General features: G+C 37.9%; 1 protein-coding gene across 2 annotated transcripts in view; it reads right to left on the bottom strand.

The window, feature by feature from the left end:
* Positions 1–22,557, bottom strand: part of LOC141908875 (uncharacterized) — a 76,138-nt gene that overhangs the window by 50,317 nt on the left and 3,264 nt on the right. For both annotated transcript variants that reach the window (XM_074799133.1, XM_074799134.1), the window contains exons 2-8: positions 18,723–18,780; positions 17,658–17,716; positions 17,235–17,355; positions 16,529–16,874; positions 16,372–16,447; positions 14,016–14,110; positions 13,485–13,627 (exon numbers count right to left, since the gene is read on the bottom strand). In XM_074799133.1, coding sequence (XP_074655234.1) covers positions 13,485–13,627; positions 14,016–14,110; positions 16,372–16,447; positions 16,529–16,874; positions 17,235–17,355; positions 17,658–17,716; positions 18,723–18,738 — 856 coding nt within the window. In that variant the 5' untranslated portion in view covers positions 18,739–18,780. The remainder of the gene's footprint in view (positions 1–13,484; positions 13,628–14,015; positions 14,111–16,371; positions 16,448–16,528; positions 16,875–17,234; positions 17,356–17,657; positions 17,717–18,722; positions 18,781–22,557) is intronic.

The raw sequence follows: 22,557 nt of genomic DNA, 5'->3' as shown, positions 1-22,557 counted from the left end.
TTGTTTGATGATTCTCTAGAGATGAGGGAATATTCATGTTTGAATATCACTTCACAATCACCCTGTTATTTAGATCAGGTGATCCTCTAAACGCAATGCCTCGTTCAGAGATCTCATCAACCCTCCTCACATCTTTACACATCCTACAGTCTGCAGACCTGACTTCCTCAGTGTCTCCATCTGATGTAGTTTTAAACACAATTTGATGTCAAAAATAGTCAAGTTTTATTGAAAATGAACTAGAAATCATCTTGAATTTGAGAGTATTTGATAATTTTGGTAGTAATCAAGCTCTTAAAAGAAAGTAATTAGTAGTCGTATAGTCAGGTATGGTTTTGTCAAAATACCAGGATTGTCACATTTTGTGGAATAATTTCAAGCTTTATGACATTTTTTCATGGCACTGTACAATGAAATCCCGATCACAATCTAGACAGATTAAAATAAAATGTCTCAAACTTAAACACAGCTTCAGCATAGATTCTGAGCTCCACGGTATATGACATAAAAAGGGGATAAAGATTTTTGACGTTGACATTTCTTTGATTTTTTGTACAAATTTCCAATTGTTCACAATTTTTTCACATCAAATTGATCGTCTCGCATCCCTCAAATTATCGATGATATATCGAAAATGTTCCGATAGATAGTTACTCGTTTCAGGAAACCAATAAATGGAACTACATACACGTAGCTCTATCGAAATTCACCGTGTGCACAGAAAAGTCTCCCATTTTGACAGAACTTGTTTTAATCAGTTTAAAATTCAGCGCGTGTCGTCGTAATGCAATAGACAACGGTATACAACACGGCACTGGAGTAGAGTCAATCTCGTTAACAATCCGTGTCAATTGAATCCGACTTTTACAAAACCTAAACATACCCTCGAAATAAAAAAAATATTCAAACTGTTCCACTTTGTACCCATGAAAAATGATTTCATGCCGAGATATTGTTCAATGATCACCAGGGCCACTATAGTATAATATAGTATACTTATATTTTCATAATCCATGCATACAAAGTAATAAGTCAATATTTATGGTTATGCGCAGCTGGCTTTATATTGAAATAAAGGCACTGGACCCTGTGCATGGCGCAGTCTAGGCTTAGAGACCAGTTTTAGGCCTTCGTAATCATCATGTCCCTTCATAATCCTGTCACCCTTCTAACAGCTTAAGACCAGTGGGGATAGTAAAATACTTAACAGGAACCCCTCCCAAATGTAAGTGAAAAATAGTCAACATCTACAGATTCGGTTTTTTGAATAGAGAATCGGATTGATCCATGATGAACCATCAACTACGACCATCAAGATGAAAATACAAATGCATAGAGAGGGCAGAATAGATTTTTTTTCTTATGGCGGTACACCGCTTTCAGAAACTGTTCAATAAATTCAGTCGATAAATCGATCATATTTATTTTCATACGAGGTTGATATAATGAATGGTGAGGGAGGGTTCTAGGTGCAGGTTGTGCATGCAGGTCCCACAGCGAGAACCATTCTTCATCACATTGAAAACAGTTCATCTGAGGATAATTAACTCTTTACCGCTATTCATTCAATAAGCTATACCTCATCAACTATATTTCTATTTTTTCAATATGTAATTTTGTGTTAATGATTTTGATAAAATGTATATTCTTGATTATCTGTCATACAAGTGTAGTACACACTTTGATAAAGAAGAACAAGCTAAACACTATTGAAAATCTACTTAGTGAATAGAGCATTTGACAACAAGCCACCAGGCCTGACTGGTCACCACCACACCTCACTGGTCACCACCACAGCTGTCCGATACAACATAAACTTCCAAACATTACCTGCCACTGGGATAAGTTGGTCTAACGGTTAACATGCTAGACTAGGGAGCGAGAGATCCCAGGTTCAAATCCCCGAGAGACCAGTGGACTTTTAGTTAATTTTTCCCCAACTATTTCGCGAATGCCGTGCCCTGTTCGTACTGATGTCTGCACATAAATATCGACACTTCTTATATCTAGCCTTCCAGCAATTAATTCACTATTTTGTGTCTAGCCTTCCAGCAATTAATTCACTATTTTGAATTAACCCAAATGCGCGAAAATTGGCCTCAGGAGAACTATACTCTAAAACACAGGACATATGGGATAAAACCACAGAGATTATATCTTAATACCTAAGATTAATGTCTAAATCTAACTGAGAGCGGTATTTTATACGAGTAATAATACCCACCGGTACATAACACACACAGTCAGTATGCATTATTCAGTGAACTAAACAACCTGTATTTTTCCCCCACGTTCAAAACTTTCTTGCCCAGGGTTGAGCTTAACCAGCGACCGATCAAAGAGCAAATCTTACGCCGGTAAGAAATAAAACCGGGGACACGATGTACGTCGATAGGAATCGCTCTATTAAACTAAAGCTATTAGTTATACTCAATGACTTATTATAAATAGAACTTTAAAAAAGTGGATATCTCTAAGAAGTCTTTTATCATAAAACAATTCACCGGAACACATTAACAACTGATGAGATGCAAAACAGTCTTATGTAATTATATTGATGTTTCAATTCATCACTGAATTCATCTCGAAGACTTTAAAGAGTACTTTACTGCAGCGATCACACTATGTTAATAAAACTGCGCCGGTTCCATTCAAGGACCAATTTAGGCCGACCAAAAAGCCCGATCCAGGTGCATATCATTTGTGTGCTCGTGTGCAGGACGGGTCCAGAAATTTTGGTAAATGGGTCCAAAAATCCGAGACCTACCCGGTACATGTAATTGGTGCATGAATGCAAGCACTGTAAATGCTAAGTCCTTAAGGTCGTTTGGGGCGCCCAAGAAAATTTTGAAAAAAAATGTATCATTTTCTGAACATCTAGAGTGATTCTTTAACGAAAAGACCGGCAATGACTTTCCACTGTAACTTTTTTTAACCCAGGTTGTGAAAATGTTAAAAATGGCAAAAAATTTGCTTTGTTCTGGATCCGCCCTGATGTGAATAGAAACCTGTCAATCACTGTTGCATCTAACTGGATAAGCTGATTTATGAACATATATGTGAATGTACAGCAGGTCCATTCTATGTACGAGCCAAACTAGAACAGATTAGCTACGAGCAAAAATCTAAATCATTCTCACCCAAAGCATGAAGAAATTAATGAAGAAATTAAATCATTTCTTAGTTAAAACTTGTATAATTGAAAACTGACGCCAGAGTTAAGGGGTGGATGGATAGAAGATGAAACTGTAACTCTAAGGTTGATTCATTTCTGAAATTTGGGCTTATAAGATTAGAAAATTATGAGGAAACAGATCAAATGAAATTGAATTTTCTGCGAGAAAAAAACTTGACAAATTTCTTCAATCAGTATTACGTAAGACATCCAACACGAGGTTCTGAGTGCAAACCTGATTTCTATCGTTGCTGGATATATAGAAATCATCGTTTAGACAATAGTAAGAAGAAAATGCAACGACAATTTGATTGTTTTTCCTCTCGGTAATCATACCAGTTCCCCTACATCAAATGTCTGTCTGATAATTACTGACATTGAATATACGCAGGTGTCTCATAAGAATAATTACAAACACACCTAGACACTCTTCATCGGTGCATCATAGTCACTGATACTGAAATAATGTCCTATTCTCTAAGGTAATGTTACCATCAATATTTCACGTGTACTTTTTAAGCGAACGAGAGCACGTAGGTCATATGATGCGCAATATTGACCAACTTAGAAAAGACTTCTTTTATTTCAAAAGTTTATTGGGATGAAATGGTCAGTAATGTCAGCACGCGTTGGTCCGCGCTCAATTGGTACCTTCCAGGTACAACCAATTTAGAACGCAACCAGTGATAGAGCGAACATCCCTGAACCATGGAACTGGACTCACAGATTGTACAAATAATTAAACCGATCAAATCACTGAATCCCGACTCAAGTTAATCGCTCTATTTTCGAATGATACATCGCTATGCTGCTGCTGCTGTTGCTGCTGCTGCTGCGATGACAATTGTCTCCGGAGGAGGAGAAGAGAAATGTACGAGATGATTATTGACGATGGCGCAAGTAGTAGAAAAAGCGACAGTAAAATGATTGATCAGTAAATCATCGATTTCGCAATCATCGATCAATTTATAGAATAATAAACTGAACGACAGTCGACAGTAAATATAATATAAACAGTAATCAGTAACGCTGTCGTCTTATCTTTATCAACTCCTCGTCAACAATTATAGTTTTCATTTCTTTTCTTAATGATTCATCATTAACTCATCATCGCTCGCTTTCAGAGAAATCATTTAAAAGTTGTCACGACAACGAAAGAATTGCCTATTTTTAACTGACACTTTACGTTGATCGCCGTTGGTTATTTAATGTTATTTAATGTTTTCAATGACGAGCAAAACAAAACACAATTCATCGATGTAAGAATGTTTTCATGAGACGACTACAAGATCACAGTAACATCTTTCATATTTCTGTTCCAATTAATCAGTAATCAACAGTAAGACCCTCAGTAACATCTTTTATATTTCTGTTCAAATTAATCAGTAATCAACAGTAAGACCCTCAGTAACATCTTTCATATTTCTGTTCCAATTAATCAGTAATCAACAGTAAGACCCTCAGTAACATCTTTCATATTTCTGTTCAAATTAATCAGTAATCAACAGTAAGACCCTCAGTAATATCTTTCATATTTCTGTTCCAATTAATCAGTAATCAACAGTAAGACCCTCAGTAACATCTTTCATATTTCTGTTCCAATTAATCAGTAATCAACAGTAAGACCCTCAGTAATATATTTCTGTTCAAATTAATCAGTAATCAACAGTAAGACCCTCAGTAACATCTTTCAGTTTTCTACAGAATCAAACAAATTAAATCAATATTTCTCGTTATAAAACCGAAACAAATACTGAAAATCAGGAACAGCTTTGAATCTAATATAAAAACAGGGCAAAAAAACAACTGAATCCAACAGAAAATTCAATGAAGTTTCAATCTGTATCTAACTCATACAGTGATATATGTAGTAACCATCTGTTATTCAACTATCAAATGTAACATCAAACTTCGATACAGAACAACAACACGTTTTATCGATTTTGGTTCAAAAACCAAACATAAAATAAGCGACTCTTTCAACAAACGCAGTTTTAAAATCGATTCGATGATAATTCAAACTGCTGAACTGACGCAGACAACGCGCAGTCAAAATATTGTTTGATGCAAAGACTTGAAACTGGTCTAATGCTTTTGAAGTGTGTCCCGATTTCAGGATATTCTAATGTCAAGCCTTCTCTAAATTGTGAGTGTAAAATAGAGGATATCCAGAGATTTCCATTTACCCTTTCAGTGTGTCTATGAATTGGTGATGGATTTTGCTACCGCAGTGCGGTGTATTGATGTAATTAGCTTTTATTTCTATTGAAAAATGGTAGAACATGTCAAACATAGTGAAATACTAGTAACTGACTGCGCAGCAGTGTAGACGCACTATAGTGGTATTCCTGTTATTCAACACAATGGGGTGGAATTTTTAAAAATTTCAAATTATCTCCAGCACTAATAGGGTATTGATTAGTCAGCACTGAAAGGGTTAACAGAGACTGAAGATCAATAGGATAAATATACAATTGAAGATAAGTGAATAGGGTACCCGCACCTCACGTACGGCAGAGGTTCCTCCAGGTTCACTAGTAGATAGTTAGTCTATCGTGTTTGATTTCTTATACATTTCAATTAAAAGTGAGTGAATTTTTCTTTTAAATGAATCAATTATCAATGAAAATATCATCAACTAATTATAATTCTATTGTATATTTGTTAGGTCATTGAAAATGAACTAATTTTGACAACATAAGACCGATTGCTCATTACACCATCTGGTGGGATAACTGGTGTTGCGAGTTGCCTATTCACTCATTCAGTTTTGTATCATGAAATATGATTGATATAGACCAAATCGTAGATATATTCATTTATTCATCGTCTTCAGGGGATGAAAATCGATGAGATAAAAAAGATTTTAAAATACATGTAGCTTAAAGCTTTTGCTAACGAAACGAACTCTTCGTGCCCTTTACGGGGTTGAGAATATAATCGCTATAGTCTCAAGCTTCGTTTTATGTGGTACCGATGACTCTACGGCAAGTCTGACGGCAAATCTGAGGGCAAGTCTGAGAAAGACGTCACCGATCAACAATCAAAGCTTGATTTGTTTAACCCGGGGAAGTTTTAAACCGATGTTTGTTTCTATATATTCTATAAACAGTGTGATTCCTATCTACCACACCCCGAGATCTGGTTACTTATCATCCATCTATTTCGAGATCGGTCTAAATATATACATCTAGGATATATATACGCCACATGATCAACAGGACAATAATATATAGGATGAAGATGAGCTGAGCAGTGCCTCTTAAATAGATATATTCATTAAATATGATGAACTTCAGGTATCTAATGATGAATCAGTGATGTGATGATAGTATATAAACTCCTATACTAAGAATGGAAAAATAGATCTGAAAAATTATAATTGAGCTAAAAGTTAATTCAATGTTTCTTCAAGAATACTGAGTTTTCACCTCTGAAGACGATGCAGAAAAAGGCTGAGCTTAGATGCGTAATACGAATGAATTTAAGCGTTCAACGCCATCAAACCAGGACTTAGTAAATCACCACAATCATAGAAAGTGCCATGATGAACAACTTTGCTAATGATTGTGATTACTAAATATGCAGAGGTACAAATTGCATTTAAGGTGTATCTAGGGACGGGGAGATACATGCATAAACTAAATATCAAAACCATACATCAATCGGTATTGTAAAGTTAACGCAATAGAACACTGGGACCAATGTCTCAACTGGACTAAAAACATTCTTATCGCTCGGACCAACGTCCCGAGCGGACTTAAAACAATCTTACCCTGTGTAGATATTCTCCAGCTACGCATACGAACTAATCGCGGCGAATTCATCTCATTTCCGAACACCATTTTGAAGAAGTAAATAAAACAATTTCTTTTCCGACGTAAATTCAGCGCGAAATCGCCAAAAACTGCCGACCGAACGGTGGCTCCGAGAATCGATATTTTTCTACTGCCGATTAAGTTAAATGTTCGTTCACAAGAAAGTTACGTCATTTCGCTTTTCATCGTCGTTATACGACAACATAAGTTATAATCGCCTGAAAATTCTGATATTTCTGAAAACTGTGATCTATTCGAAGTCACTTGTAGTCGCTCTATGTTCATATATTCATGATCTTCCAGCACACAATGGCCAGAGAAAACTTATCTACAATAGCTTCATCTATTGTTCCTAAACTTCCTTTTATTATCGTTTATTACTCAATTAGAGAAATTAGAATTAATCAACTCAAAAGATCAAAGATATTCAAGTTAAAGCTTTCATGAAATCTTTGGAGTATAAAGAAAGTCTTATAACTCCCAGGAGATAAAATCAAGCGTTCGTTGTCAGTCCGGAGGAGCTGATCATCAGTTGCATTAATTTGTCCAGGATTTGTAGAAGTTACGTCTGTTTACAAAAGTTTTCGAAAGTCTGAAAACACGTCAGCGAGAATTCTGGCGTTACGAGGCACTCTCTCTACACCGCGTCGTCGCGTGATTTCCGCGACCGGTGCAAATAACGAAGTACGATCTCTTACACCACTTACACTCGGGACAACTCCACGCCGCGCGAGAAAAAACCACTTGACACGCGGTAAGTGTTGGCGACACTCGAACACTCCACCGAGACGAGAGACGGGTCCGCGGTTAAAGAAGCCGAACTGACACTCTCACAAACACTATAACACATCAATATCATTCCATCACGAATAGAAACACAGCTTTTAAACTAAACTGTAATACAAACTACGGATGAAGAAGCTTTCGCAATAGTTTTTTTCTTTACCTAATGCAAACGCGTATTTGATATCATCGGCTCGAGATTAAGGAGGCCACAATCACCGGAAGACCGATGTATTTTAAATCCATTCTTGCAGTAGTCGCCGGGCCACCGGGCCAGTGTCGTCCTGCAGCGAGACTATTCAATCCAATCAACGCTCGCGTAGAAATATGACTAGAAATTTGAAATCGTCCATCATCATAATTCATCGACTAGAAACAAAACAATCATCAGTTACAACCAACAGCAACATATGAACATCTCATAATCCATCATAATTCCAAAGCGGAATCGTTCCTTGAGAAACATTAGCGGAGTCTGTGAATACTGTGTGTGTCGGCAGAAATACAGTCTTCGGTGAAGTGTTTAATATCACAGACGCATCATTAGTCGCCGTGGTAATCCAGGTTTCACTTACCACCATGTATATCGTCACATCACGATCAACAATAGAACACGAGGACGACGTTATAACGACTGTTCACGAGATACTGAAGAATATTTATCTCATCTGCCGTAGCGAGGCCACACCCGCACAACTCTCTGATACCGCTCGATCTGTATTATAGTTGTTGTTTGTTTGTTTTGTGATTAATATATCAACGAGACTGACGCACGTCGTGAAACGGACTGAGGATATTTCTCGATTGAACATTTTCATCAAAGGGAGCGGGGTTACAGGAAGCGGTCTCATCGGGCGCAGCGTTCAGAACGCGTTCACCGTTTTAATCATCTTTTCATCTAAAACGTCGAATCCAAGAATCTAAGCTCCATTCGCGGCGAAGATGCTGAAATTGGCCGCACCTCAGGAACGACGACAGAGTATCAAACCAGCAACGGAGACATTAACTGAACAATATAAAAATTGAAAGTTTCGTCAAAATTTTTGGTTTTCAACTAACAGGGGGGGGGGGGCTGCATTAACAAATAATTGACACAGATAGACCGGGCGCAACTTGAATCCAGGGAAGAAAATAATCAGGTTTGAGGTACTGAGATCTTCACGGAGCTCGTAACTAACTACTATCTGGATTGCTGACGGATGAAAAAGTGTGCACATACCCGTGAGAAATGGATTTATTCAAGTCTGGAAAGAATGAAGGTGTTTATGATGCGGCGCTCAAAAGTGTCTTTAAAAATATGACAATTTAAATCGATGTAAACACCAGCGGAGATTTAACGCGTGATATATTACGGTACGAACAGACCGAGGTGAACGTATTTGATGATAGGATTATTGATACAGACTGCAGAATGCCTGCAGGAGTGACTGACAGTGTGGTGCGGTGTGGTGCAGTGTGGTGCTGCGTGGTGCCATCGTAGACGTAACAAACAAAAACAAGCAGCCATGTAAACTGCAAGGCAGCGTGAAATGAGATGACGTCAATATAGAACGTTTCTACGAAAAATTCGTGCAAACATTACATCACACACAGACACAGACATATATCTACATCGATCGCAGTCAAAATATAAACTGAATTCCTATCAACAGAAAAAAATTTTTTTTTACTGGAAAAAATGTTCCTGAAATAAATCTTTTATCACGCATTGTTGATCTAAAAGTATCCAGTAGAGATTGGATACCAGGACACTTGTTTCTATCCAGCAGAGATTGGATACCAGGACACCTATTTTTATTCAGCTGATTGGATACCAGGACACCTATTTTTATCCAGCAGATTGGTTACAGGATACCTGTTTCTATCCAGCAGAGATTGGATACCAGGACACCTGTTTCTATCCAGCAGAGATTGGATACCAGGACACCTGTATCTATCCAGCAGAGATTGGATACCAGGACACCTGTTTCTATCCAGCAGAGATTGGATACCAGGACACCTGTTTCTATCCTGCAGAGATTGGATACCAGGACACCTGTCTCCATCCAGCAGATTGGATACCAGGACACCTGTTTCTATCCAGCAGATTGGATACCAGGACACCTGTCTCTATCCAGCAGAGATTGGTTACCAGGACACCTGTTTCTATCCAGCAGATTGGATACCAGGACACCTGTTTCTATCCAGCAGAGATTGGATACCAGGACACCTGTCTCTATCCAGCAGAGATTGGATACCAGGACACCTGTCTCTATCCAGCAGAGATTGGATACCAGGGCACCTATTTCTATCCAGCAGAGATTGGATACCAGGACACCTGTTTCTATCCAGCAGAGATTGGATGCCAGGACACCTATTTCTATCCAGCAGAGATTGGATACCAGGACACCTGTTTCTATCCAGCAGAGATAGGATGCCAGGACACCTATTTCTATCCAGCAGAGATTGGATACCAGGACACCTGTTTCTATCCAGCAGAGATTGGATACCAGGACACCTATTTCTATCCAGCAGAGATTGGATACAAGGACACCTGTTTCTATCCAGCAGAGATAGGATGCCAGGACACCTATTTCTATCCAGCAGAGATTGGATACCAGGACACCTGTTTCTATCCAGCAGAGATTGGATACCAGGACACCTGTCTCCATCCTGTGGAGATTGGATACCAGGACACCTGTCTCTATCCAGCAGAGATTGGATATGAATGTCTCAGAGCACTGATATGCTATGTATGTGAAAATCGTTTACTTACCAATGAAAAGATGAACCATTCTTCGTTTAAGTTTTGCTGCCCAGTAAATATCCGATGAATAAACCCATGGACTATCGTATTCATCTCGTACGACAATAGAGGGCACTCTCGGAGACTCCGTGTGAAAAATGGGCGACTCATCGCTACTATCGCCCTCTGGTGAGCTGTGAGATCGCGTTAGATCTGGTCTGGTCACCGGTAAATTCATCTGACTATCCGACGGCCCGAGTACAATTTCTAAAGTCATCTTTGAAAAGTTGATCAATTCACGAATTCATTCACTAAATTCTGTTTCAACTCATCTAAATTGCCTCAATCTCTGAGGTCGGGGTTTAGTCTCTTCACAACGTTGCGGGTCTCTCCTCTCTCAAGGTAACGCGCGATTTATTTTTAAGAAACTACCACGCGAGAACAGTCCATCCGTCCGTCTTTTCTCTCCGTTGAAAAACGTAAAAATCAGAGATAGAAAGAAAAATCGTGTGTTGTAGTTAATGTTTCCTGTCCAGATTTCCATCCAACCTGGAAATCATTTGCTCTAACGCGAAAAAATACTTGCACCTGGATCCATGGAATTCTACTCGGCGGTTCTCATCTCATTGAATAACCTCCATCACCGTCAGTGTGCTGAGCAGCCAGCGCGAACTTTTACTTTTATTCACCGTCTTCCGACTAAGGTATTTCGAAATGCTTATCTTTATTTGCGCGAGGCTTATCCGTCATAAACGAATGAACTTATCATTTAGTTTACCACACGAAAGAATAACAAACAATTTTTTTTTAAAGTCTCCACGAGTTGATGCATACTTAGTTTTCTTTGCAACGATGCGCGCGCACTTTACCGAATATTTTCAATGAAAAAGGTATTTACGCAATAAATACATAAACCGCCCTCCCCCGCCGCACAATGTCTGAGGTAAAAAACATAACTATATCTCTGATATGTGATACGACATACAGCAACAAGAACGTAATAAAACAACACTGAATCTGAAACGAATGACCACTAAACCATGACTATAATACTACTAATGGTAAGAAACGATCAGACGTTTTGTTTGTTTAAGCTCATAATGAAAAGCCTTTGGTGTTAAAGTTGAGAACGAAACCTCCTGCGTGGATCGTGATTAAATTCACAGGAGGTGGGACAGAGGAGGGACACGGTCAATAGATCAATTTCAAAGTGTAACTGCCATAATTATACGCGTTTTATATAATTATTTGAGTGTAACAAAAATCTAAATCAGTCCCTGGGGCATTAGAACAAACCCTGGAGTAATCAGACTGAATACTCCAAGAACAAACATAATGAAAATGGAGGCCAATTTCTATGAATTTGGCTGCAAACTTTTCCCTGCTTCTGGAACCACCTGCCTTGGGGGAAAAAGGCTCAAGTGAACTGAAATATGTGATTTGATCGAGTATACACTGGATAGATGGCGCCCACTCATCAATCAACTCAACCAACAAAACAATAGACACTCAAACAACTGATTTACATTCATCAACAGCTGTTAAACATGTTTCATAATGTCTTGTATTACCCGGAAAAGGTATATTTATTTCAGGTTCACTGGGTTAGAACATACAACAGCACAGTGCTTCGATATAGATCATTATACCACAGCAGTTCTACATCTATTTCAATCACTGGTTCCACTACAGTTAATTCATTGGTCAAAAAACCCCATTTCATAAAGGAGACAAACATTGCAAAAAAATGCTCCGATCCAGGCCCAGTTCCGTAGTCATATCCTTATGACCCTGAATTAAATATTCAACTCTGATATCTGTATCAACTGCTAAAAAGAACGATCTTCAAAAGATAACATTGAGACACAGACATGTCAAGTCAAACCCATTACATAGTTTTTGGTTAAATCTGACTGTAGGGTAAAAAGCTGTTGGAACGTTAGGTGCTATGTATATCTCAGTTAACGTTGAGGGTTAACACCCGAGTCAAACGAGTCAATCATTCAATCTGGAAAGAAGATACTCTCTCCAAAAATAGTGTTATCCGTTGGCGTTGAGAAAATTAACGAGATCTTTATGAAACTACCAAAGAGAACAAACACATTAATCCTCTCATCCTGAATGAGTTTCCAACGGATGTTTTTTGAAGTCTCCGGCTGAAATAAGATACTTTTGATCTACATCGCCTGAATTCAGAATCATTACCGGATACCTGATACCCGGGGATACGTGATACCTGGCATACGCGATAATCAGATCCTTTTTCTAAACTTCTTCTCCGGCGAGAAATAAATGAAGACGTGCGCAGGTGATTCGGCCTTGAACGCGAGTAACAAGAAATCCGTTATAAGCACCTGGCCGCTCGACCATCCGCTATTTCCTGCAAATTCTACATAATCAAAATCGATTAACGAGAAAACATTGACCCAATAACCGGGTAACCATCATCGAGACACAAGAACTACAACAACTGGAGGCTACCTTCTCCTCGTTACAAATTCCTCGAGTTTTCCCTGAATTTTCTATATATTAATAACACAAATTTCCCCATAAGAGAATAATCAGGTTATCGGATTGAAGCCATTTTGTGGCTAAAATAATAAGATTAATTCACTTTTCATGAATCACATATTGATATAGAAATGTGTGGTCAATCCATATTCAAACCATCTGATTTTTCCAGGTTTTGGCACAAAGTTTTCTAGGTTTTTGAGGTCATTGGCCAGTCTGACTATCACTATGCGGGAAATAAACAAACAAAATTTACAAAACGGACAATACAATCTGAGCCACCAACAAAAACCACCATCAGTGGCTAGCGGGTTCTGGCTCGATGGAAGATCATTTACCCAAACAGGCAACAAAATTTCCAATGTACTTCTGCAAATTTCTGTGACTATTCATCTATGATTCGTACTCGGATTTCGCTGTTCTGTCGCTCGAGGCTGGCGAGGTCGGATTGTAAAGAATCGTGTTATTTTACCTTGTAGTCGAACGTGAAGTTGATGTCCGCCGAGAGGAAACGTGTCAATATCGAGCGGTAACGCTGTATTCGATGCTTCCAGGAATATGTTCACTTCATTCAAATTCAAATTTCTTTTCTCGAACACCGGAATCAAAGCATCTCTGAAAAAAGTAGTTAAAAGTTACTATCGCAGCAGTGACGAATGAAGGTGTAGCATTTTGGACCCAGGCCAAATCAGGTCAGGCCGTTTTGGTGCCAAATGGGTCGGGGGGCCTGTTTAACACAGGTCGGATTATTCCATCTAAATGCTCATTGATTCTGGTGTAGCTTTAGCAACGAGTGAGTTAATGCCTGAACACGCTCTCTAATTAAGCACGGACCAAATTTGACTCAAGTCTGATTAAAGTTTTTATTGATGGTTATTTTCTGGCCTTTATCCCTCAAGAAGCGAAAGAAATGTTGAACAGTCATCCTCTAACAATGTTCTGAGGGAGGCTCAGCACGTCAAGAAAAGATGAACCAAATTCATCAGTAATATAATATAATCACCTGAGTGAATGATTGAGGCTTGCTGCAACTACTTCAATATCCGGGCAGTCGAGCAAGTCAAATTTCAACATGAAATATTCCATACACAGATTACTCTGAAATATAATGAAATGTGGTCAAATCATCCATACTCAAAAGCAGTAAAAATCAATTTTCATCAATACATTTTCCGCATAAAATCAAATAATCATAATTTTGCACTGCAATACTGCGACCCCAGTTGCTCTTATCCCATTTATATGGTAAAAAAGTTTTTGAAGTTTTCATAATTCACTTTCAAGATGCAATTGAGACAAATTCACGAATGGCAAGATCGCTTTGCAGACGCATGAAAATATGGTGGTTCAAAGCTGCACTCATCTGCCATCTACCTATAATACAAGGCAATATCAAGAAGAAACACTCAAAAATCCAAGAAGTGAGAAATCAGAATTTCACAGACAAAATCTATTTACTTTTATTGATAGTACATGTATCAACGTGGTAGTTGTGATTCAGAAATAGAAATTGGAAGTCGAGATCAAGTTCCATGGATGTCTTTTACAGAATCAGTTTATTTCCGATCATTTCAACATAAACTGAAGAATTCTTCTGATGGTCGTGATATAGTCCAGTGTCCAGGCATCAAAAGTCATCATGAAACTGATGGACTATGCAGGACATTTGGGTCGGTGTTGGAAAATAGTTTTCAATACACATGCATAGATAGAACACATGAAATAAGTAAATCGAACATAAACATGATAAGAAACTGAGTAAAACGAAAGAAATTGACAAAATGAAAATAAAAAACAGGCCTGTAATGTGAGGAACATGCAGGTGGGTTCATTTTTGATTTGGATGGAACTAAAGAGAGTCTGGGAAATATAAAAACTTGATGCTCAGGTACGGCTTCTGAGTGACTTCTCTTGAAATATATGCTTCAGTATTCTAATCAAAAATGATTTATTGAATCATTCTATGGAGGGAGGGGATTTGCACGAAGCCCTCTCCCCGCACTACAGGCCTGAATAATTCATGAAACAACATGCAACATCAACGAAGAATCAGAGACCAAAGCAGTGAACAACCTGCAACTTAAAAAGAGAACGACCAGTGAGAGTCACCTTGCCCTGATTGAGAGATAGTCGTTTACCCCATCGACCACCACCAGCCCTAACCTGACTCGATGATGACGATGTACTGTGTCGGAATTTACTGGCGAGAAGTAATATATCCGGTTTCAAATCTTCGGCACCTAAACTTCGACAGCGCCGCTCCTGGAAACAAACTGTACACTTAGAATGTCTCTATGATTACAGGGTTCCTATACACCTGGGAATCCAAATCTCCTCCCTGACCCTCAACCAAAGGTTCCGTGATCGAATCATAAGATATACTCAGTGGGGGCTGTTTCTTATCAAGAGATTCATTGTGTCACTCGTTACCAGAAGACACCAAATATTGCCTATCCATTTTCCCTAGGAGTCAGAATTCCCTGGTTTTGCCATAATCTTCCTTATTAAATCCAGAATTCCCAGATGTGTAAGAACCCTGAAAATCTTCAGCTTCTTTAACTTTTAGTCTGCATTTGTGGCATGAATGGCGAGTGATTTGATAAATGGTCAAGTCTCTGTTGAATTCGACCTGTCTCAAGGCGTTCTATCATTAGCCTCATTTCATATTCTACGACCGTGCATATACATATATGAGTATTAGCCTGTAAGCGAACATCGGTCTGATTACGGACACGAAGGTGATTTATTTGCGACCGCGGCCGTTGAAATGACTAGAAACGACCATAACGCCAATAAACCACGGCCAATATTACACCTCTCCCCGCGAGACACTGCCTGTAATTATGCATCAATAATTGATGCCATGTTTTTGCCACCCGGCGATAGGTATTTTTATGATATATACATATTAAAAGGGGTTAAACGAGGCCGGGGACTACCCGGGAACATGATCATTATCTCTTCATCCACCATGACATTCAATCTCCTTTCGAACGAGAAACATGTGTTCGATAGCTTAACCCCTTAAAGATTCGATTTTCCCGGAAAGTCAAATTGTCCTACGGTTGTAAATAGTTGGGACTATTTGCAATCTTGATGACTATCATTAAGAGAAAGCCAAAATATCAACTCAAACAACTGTTTTCTTACGCTTCAGGGCCCGGTTTCACAAAAAGGATTAATGAAGAAATTAAATCGATTTAAAACTTTTTGTGAAACTGGGTGCGGGCAGATATCTGATGATGGGTGACAGATTAAAGGAAGTAAACAATAGAAGTGTTTATATCGATATTATGGGTTTCTCTTAATGATATTCCAGGGTTGGTTGAATCATATATTTCCTTTGAGATTTTATTTACCGTAGATTTGCGATTTCTGACCGCATTCGTTCGGCGTAGTTTTGGATTTTCAGTCTTCCCGTCGAGGTGTTTGGCTCTGAAAGAAACGGCGAACAAGATTGTGCGGAGAAACTGTTTAACTTCAGCGTTATTGGAATAAACTGAGGAATAAACTCACATCAGATGTTTAATATTATCACACGATTCTTTAGACGTGTCTTTACGTCGTCGAAGCTGAAACCAGCGCTCGGTCACCGGCGCCTCCTTCTCCGCGACTATAACCTCCTCTTTCCGCTTCTCTTCGCTTTCCTCTTCATCGCTTAGATTGATAACGTGCGTCTGCCCGAGAACGTCGTCATCATCGTCGTCGCCGTTTTCATCTACGCCATTTTCGCGTAACGTCGTCATGTTGGCGTCGATCGACCGGTGCAACAATGTATTACTACTATCATCGGAACTATCGCTACTACTACTAGCGCCGCCTGGTGACCGCGGCTTGTCGTTTCCATTAGTTAGGCCGTCGTCTACGAAACAAAGAAAGTCATCCGCGTGAATATATAATTCATTACCCGAGAGTCTCATTGAAGATCACTATCTTCATTTCTCACAGATAAATGTTCAGAATCTCACTGACAATTATCACAACATCAATCTCGGTATAAATACTGTGATGAAATAGCTAGCTATCACTGTTTACATAATTGTATGGAATAAATGTTGTAGCCAGTTCTACAGTTACAATTTGAATCTTTCAAGTCCAAATTAGTTGGCTGCCTCCATAAATCATCCTATGACATCACGTTTTATGATCATTAAATTATGAACAACAGGAGATTCCTGATTAGAAAATTAAGAGATTTTATCATATGTTTCAAATAACTGACCTCGATTTAGCGAAAATCGAAGATGTTCCTTGGTCGTAGCGTGAAGTGCTCGATCACAATTGTAACATAACAGCAACGGGGAGTGGTCTACGATTGATTGACAGTCGAAATGATGACATACCTGTTGTATAAAACAAAGTAAAAATGTTAAAATTTCAGTTGTAGTGATAAATTTTCACCGGAACTGTGGTACAGGAAACAGGGGACATGGAAATAGCACTGTTGACTTAAAAATGTCACAAAAACAACAAGCCAATATAATTCATGTAGACAATGTCAGTCAGTGAACATTTTATCATGCTGCAATGATATAAATGGTTAAACATGATAGAACGGTTAAATGATACTCATAAAAATGAGTTGATTACTGCAACCTTTGTGCACTGATAAATAAACACGACTATTAGACCTTGGGGTTCATACCTTTACAGCTTCACAACCACGCTGCATGCATGATGGATTCTGGCACGCGAGATCATCAGCTATAAAATAAACAGAAATTTCCCGTAATACAGTAATGTGAACATAGTCTCAATACATGAAATATGACCTAATTATCATCATAATCTACAAGTATTAAAAACTTTATTAACATTTAGTGTAGGCGAGGATTCTCAATAACCCTTGATCTCGTGTTGTAGTGATAATATCAGAAAACCCATATTCAGAAAGAAATAGACCAAAAAGGTTATCTCAACATGATTAGTCTCTTTGTTGTGGATTGTATCTCCTAATTTGGTTGCAACTTTGGCATTCTTAAAGATGACTACAATGTATTAGGATGATGAAAGTAAGTAATATTAACTAAAGGAAACCTTTTCGAACTCTTTTTTCTTCTCTTTCTGAGCGTCTCAATGACCTACATACAGTAATGAACCCTTCACTGAGGTCTTAATATTAATCTTTTCAACTTTTTTTTTCTATAGATTGGATTCCAGAAGAACTGAACGGAACCGAGCCTTGATATTCCACATCACGACGACGACGCAAAGTCTTTGAGTGCCGAAATCCATATCAATTTGTACTAATAATGACGGACAATGACAAATTCCATGCATGAACAGAGCAGAACCTCATTTATCACAACTTTTTGTCTTCATTTGTCACAGGTATGCTGGTCTAATGATACGTGATATATCAAATAAAAGCCAGGTAGAGAGAGGTTCTAAACCTGAGAATTTCGACAACATTTGCACAGACAAGTCTTCACGGTTCAGGCCAGAGTCAATTTTGCCTAGAGAATGAGTTCACATGTAAACCACTCACTCGATACTTAACAATGCTTTAACAAATTGAAGTGAGTCATTTCAAGAACCACTCGCGATTCAAATGTTTTGGCCCAGGCAAAAAATGCTCATGTGTTTGAGTTATTCTTAGGATTTAAGACCGATTTTCACAACTATTTTACAGGACCATAGCTTTGTAGGGTCCAGTTTATAAAATGGATGATAAATTAATGCCAAGAAATTCAACAGATATGAAGCTTACCTTTTCCTTCAGTCATCGTGCGTAGTTTTATTGTATTTCATCATCCAATAAAAACATTCTGTAAAAAGAGAGTTGAAAAATATTCAACACCGTAATGAAACAAATCCCCGCAGAACGAACGAACAGTGAATCTCACAACAACTGATCTAAATTCATCGCAGTCATTACTACTGTAACAAAAACATTACTGATGAGAGATTTCAGATACAGCTTCGTTTTGCTAATTGCAGATACTGAAGATTGTGTAATCAATCGTCTCTATCCAAGTCCGGACAACAACACACATTTAACATTGTTCACAGAGTACAAACGATTTTGTTGCATCTGGTGCCTCAGAGGCTCACAGCGAGATACTGAAAATCCTCACAGATTCATCTCAGTTGGAGTCGACATCAATAACAGAATTATCAGAAATATCAATATATTCAGCTAATACAACTACTATTTCAACTTGACAATTGACTCGAACCAACCAGGAAATTATTTGTATAAAGAATAACCGCTGTATTCACTACAGTATTTATAATTTGGTCTGTTTAGACCGACCGGACGAACCGAGTTTTCATAATAGGAAAAGTACTTTCTAAATTGGTATGTTCTAAATTCTAGAATGGACCATTTTTCAGTGAATAGGAACATCTCTTCCTGTCAATCACAGTGTTGCGTTTAGCTGGACCAGAGATAACAGCTGATTCAAAAATGTTCATTGATTTTGTCCATTTTAAATTGTTCCGTTCCGAATTAGGACGGACCTACGAACTGCTAACTAGCGATAGTGTGAACGCCATGCGGTTGGAGATTTATTTCCTTACGTCCAGTTGTAGGTTTTGACTAGATGAAAACTGAATAATCAATTGATGCAGAAAGTTTACAATGACAGGCTGAATACACAATAGCCGGCGGGCAAAAGTGTCATTTCAGAATAACAACAAAGCTGAAGACTGCATGGGCGGATAAAAACGCTTTAATACACAAATACAGAAAGGTCACAGAGCGGAAAGTTCGATTTCTTAAACAACCCAACAGTTTTATTCAGTATCTTAAGTAAAAAGCCAACAAAAAAGCATGATTTACAGTCGAAGCATTCCCCCCCTTCAAAAAATTGACTAGTCTTTTGCCATGAAAAAGTTTAAAGAAAACAATGCCAGCGCTTTCGTTATTGACAAAAGCAAAATGTTACCCCAGGTGCAGTTGTGGAGATGGTATTCATCAAGGGACCTGGGTTATTAGCACAAATCACTTCCTCTATCCATCAGGACTGTGCATGAGTGGAGACCTGTATAATTAGTTAATATCGGCTAATTCAATCATATCTCCCCGACAAAATTACTTAATTGCTATGTTTAGAGTTTGGCTATAGCGACTCAGTTTCATCATTTCTAACAATATTTACCATTTACCTTTTAAAGGTACTCTACAGAAAAAACAGGGTATGTACCATTTGCAGTCATTGGCTTTGCATATCTTTATCCAGGGCAAAATAACCAAATTTTGATAACTGCTAAATGAGACATGAGCTTATGCCCACAAGGCAGGATTGAACGTTTATGAAAATAGATATACTAGTCCTACAGTACTATAACCATAAGAAAAATCATCCAGACTATATTCAAAATGTTCCATATAATTCGATAGCTTTTTCATAGCTTCAGACATGAAAATTTCATAACTTTCCCAACCTTGGAAAATGATCACTAATTAACATAGGTTTTCTTAGGATTTCTAGTACACAAACACACTTTGATTTAGAGTGAGGTAGAAAATTACTGCATGTCGCAAATAGAATCTGAAGTGTCAAAACCGCAATGAATTCCTTGATGATAGTTTTCAATTGAAACCTGAAAATTCAATCTTTTAACTAATTTTTCATTCTTTTAGTTTTATATCGTGGCTTTGATTCAGATCATTTAGAACCGAATGATCGTAAATAACAACTCAAAAAGTGTGTTTAACCATTTGCATCAATAGACCGTGGATTACAGAGATAAAATGATAAACAAAAAAACCTCATCATTCATTTCATTCCCGTGGGCGCTCGAAAAGTTCAATATACCTCAAAATGATTAACGAATCGCGACATTTACATTTAAAGTGCAATTCAGCGAATTCGAGCACTCATGAACATCCAATCCGGTATTATACCGATATGACAAAGTTAATTACACAAAATTTCACGAAACTGATATTCGAGAAAATGTAAATTTACCCGAGAAGAAATCTCGCGTTAACGAAGGTGTTTAACTCGGTACGAAGCAGGTGTAGAAAGATGGGACCCGGTGTCACGGGACGCATTATCTTCAGGTTGATGACGAATCCCCGAGTGGCGTCTGACATTTCACAGATAACCGTTACTTTAAAGGTCAACTCAATTCGTGACACGACGGATGTTATTTGCTCATTTCTCTCTTGTTATACCGAAGACCGACCGCCAGACAGCGAGAGATGTCGCGGTGCTGCTAAAATACTGATGAAAATTTATCACTATTTCTCGAACATATAAATCAGTAAATACACTTTTTTATTATCATACTAAATATGATCAGAATATCGGACCATGATTTAATGCATCTCCTATACATATGTATTAGCCGTTTGTCAAAACTCTCACATGCGAAATTCTCGTTTTTAAATCATTTGTTATCAATGGTCCAGCTAAATACAACTCTGATTGACAGGCAATTCAAGCTAAGTTTCCATTCCTCCACAAATAAATGGTCCCTTCTCAAATTGAAAATATGACCAGGATAAGTAATTTCCGGTCAGGCTTTGAATTGGTCAGTTTTAAGACGGAATGGACCAATTTTACCCAGACTAGAGTGAGCGTTTGGTATGATCTAACTGTAACAGTCACAGTGAAACTCAACTTAGAGCTATAAAACCAGGTCCGGGTGGTTTTATCTACAAATGATGTATGGATTTCTTTTCATTCAAAATAAAATGCTGAAAAAGCTTCGAAGTCCACGTAGAGAAATAAGTGTGAATAGTTCATTTCAATTGAATACTTAAAATTCATTTAATTAATAATCTATACACGTTGGAACATTCTATCCATAAGAAATCACTACAAATCAGAGGACTATAGGTAGACTATAGGTAGACTATAGGTAGGCTATAGGTAGACTATAGACAGACTATAGGTAGACTATAGACAGTACTGTATCGTCAGTGATCTGTAATTTAAAAAGCTTTTCATAAATGGCACGCGAAATATTTTTCGTACACAATATCATTCTGAATATGAGAAATATTTCATGACATGAAAGAAATCTGGAAAGGACTTTGAACCTTTTTGCTGCCAGTTCCAGAAATGTTTTAAATCAATTTATATATTGATGTAGAGTAACCCTTTTAACTAAGAAAAAATTATGAAAAACCTACTTTAATTCACTGACGGAATTTGGAAATATTTTCATTCAAGGTAATAACGTGATTATCAGCCATCAAACTAAAAATTTCAAATATTCCCTGATGGTAAATTTCATGTCACTATAAAACCAGAGGCTTAATCGCGATAATATGAGTCTCTAACACAGCTATAAAAGGGTTAAGTATCGAATAATTGATCTATATTTAATACATAAGACTTTCACCAATGCAGAGAAGAATGTAGAACAGGAAATCAAACCGAACAATTCTGAACAGAAAACAATATAGGTTTATTTGTCCAGCAGAAAGGACGATCGTTAAAATGCTTGGGTGGCGTAATAAAAACGAAGGCAAATTAGTTTTTTATTCTTTTCTGGTAATTTTCTACGACAATAGCTTAATAACTGTTTGAAGAGTGAAAAGGTGAAACAAGGACATCTTATTCTAATGACCCCGATGGTTGAACGAA

This window comes from Tubulanus polymorphus, chromosome 7, assembly GCF_964204645.1.
Source record: "Tubulanus polymorphus chromosome 7, tnTubPoly1.2, whole genome shotgun sequence".
NCBI lineage: Eukaryota > Metazoa > Nemertea > Palaeonemertea > Tubulaniformes > Tubulanidae > Tubulanus > Tubulanus polymorphus.
The sequence above is the reverse complement of the archived record's forward strand: the minus strand, read 5'-3'. Positions and strand labels throughout refer to the sequence as shown.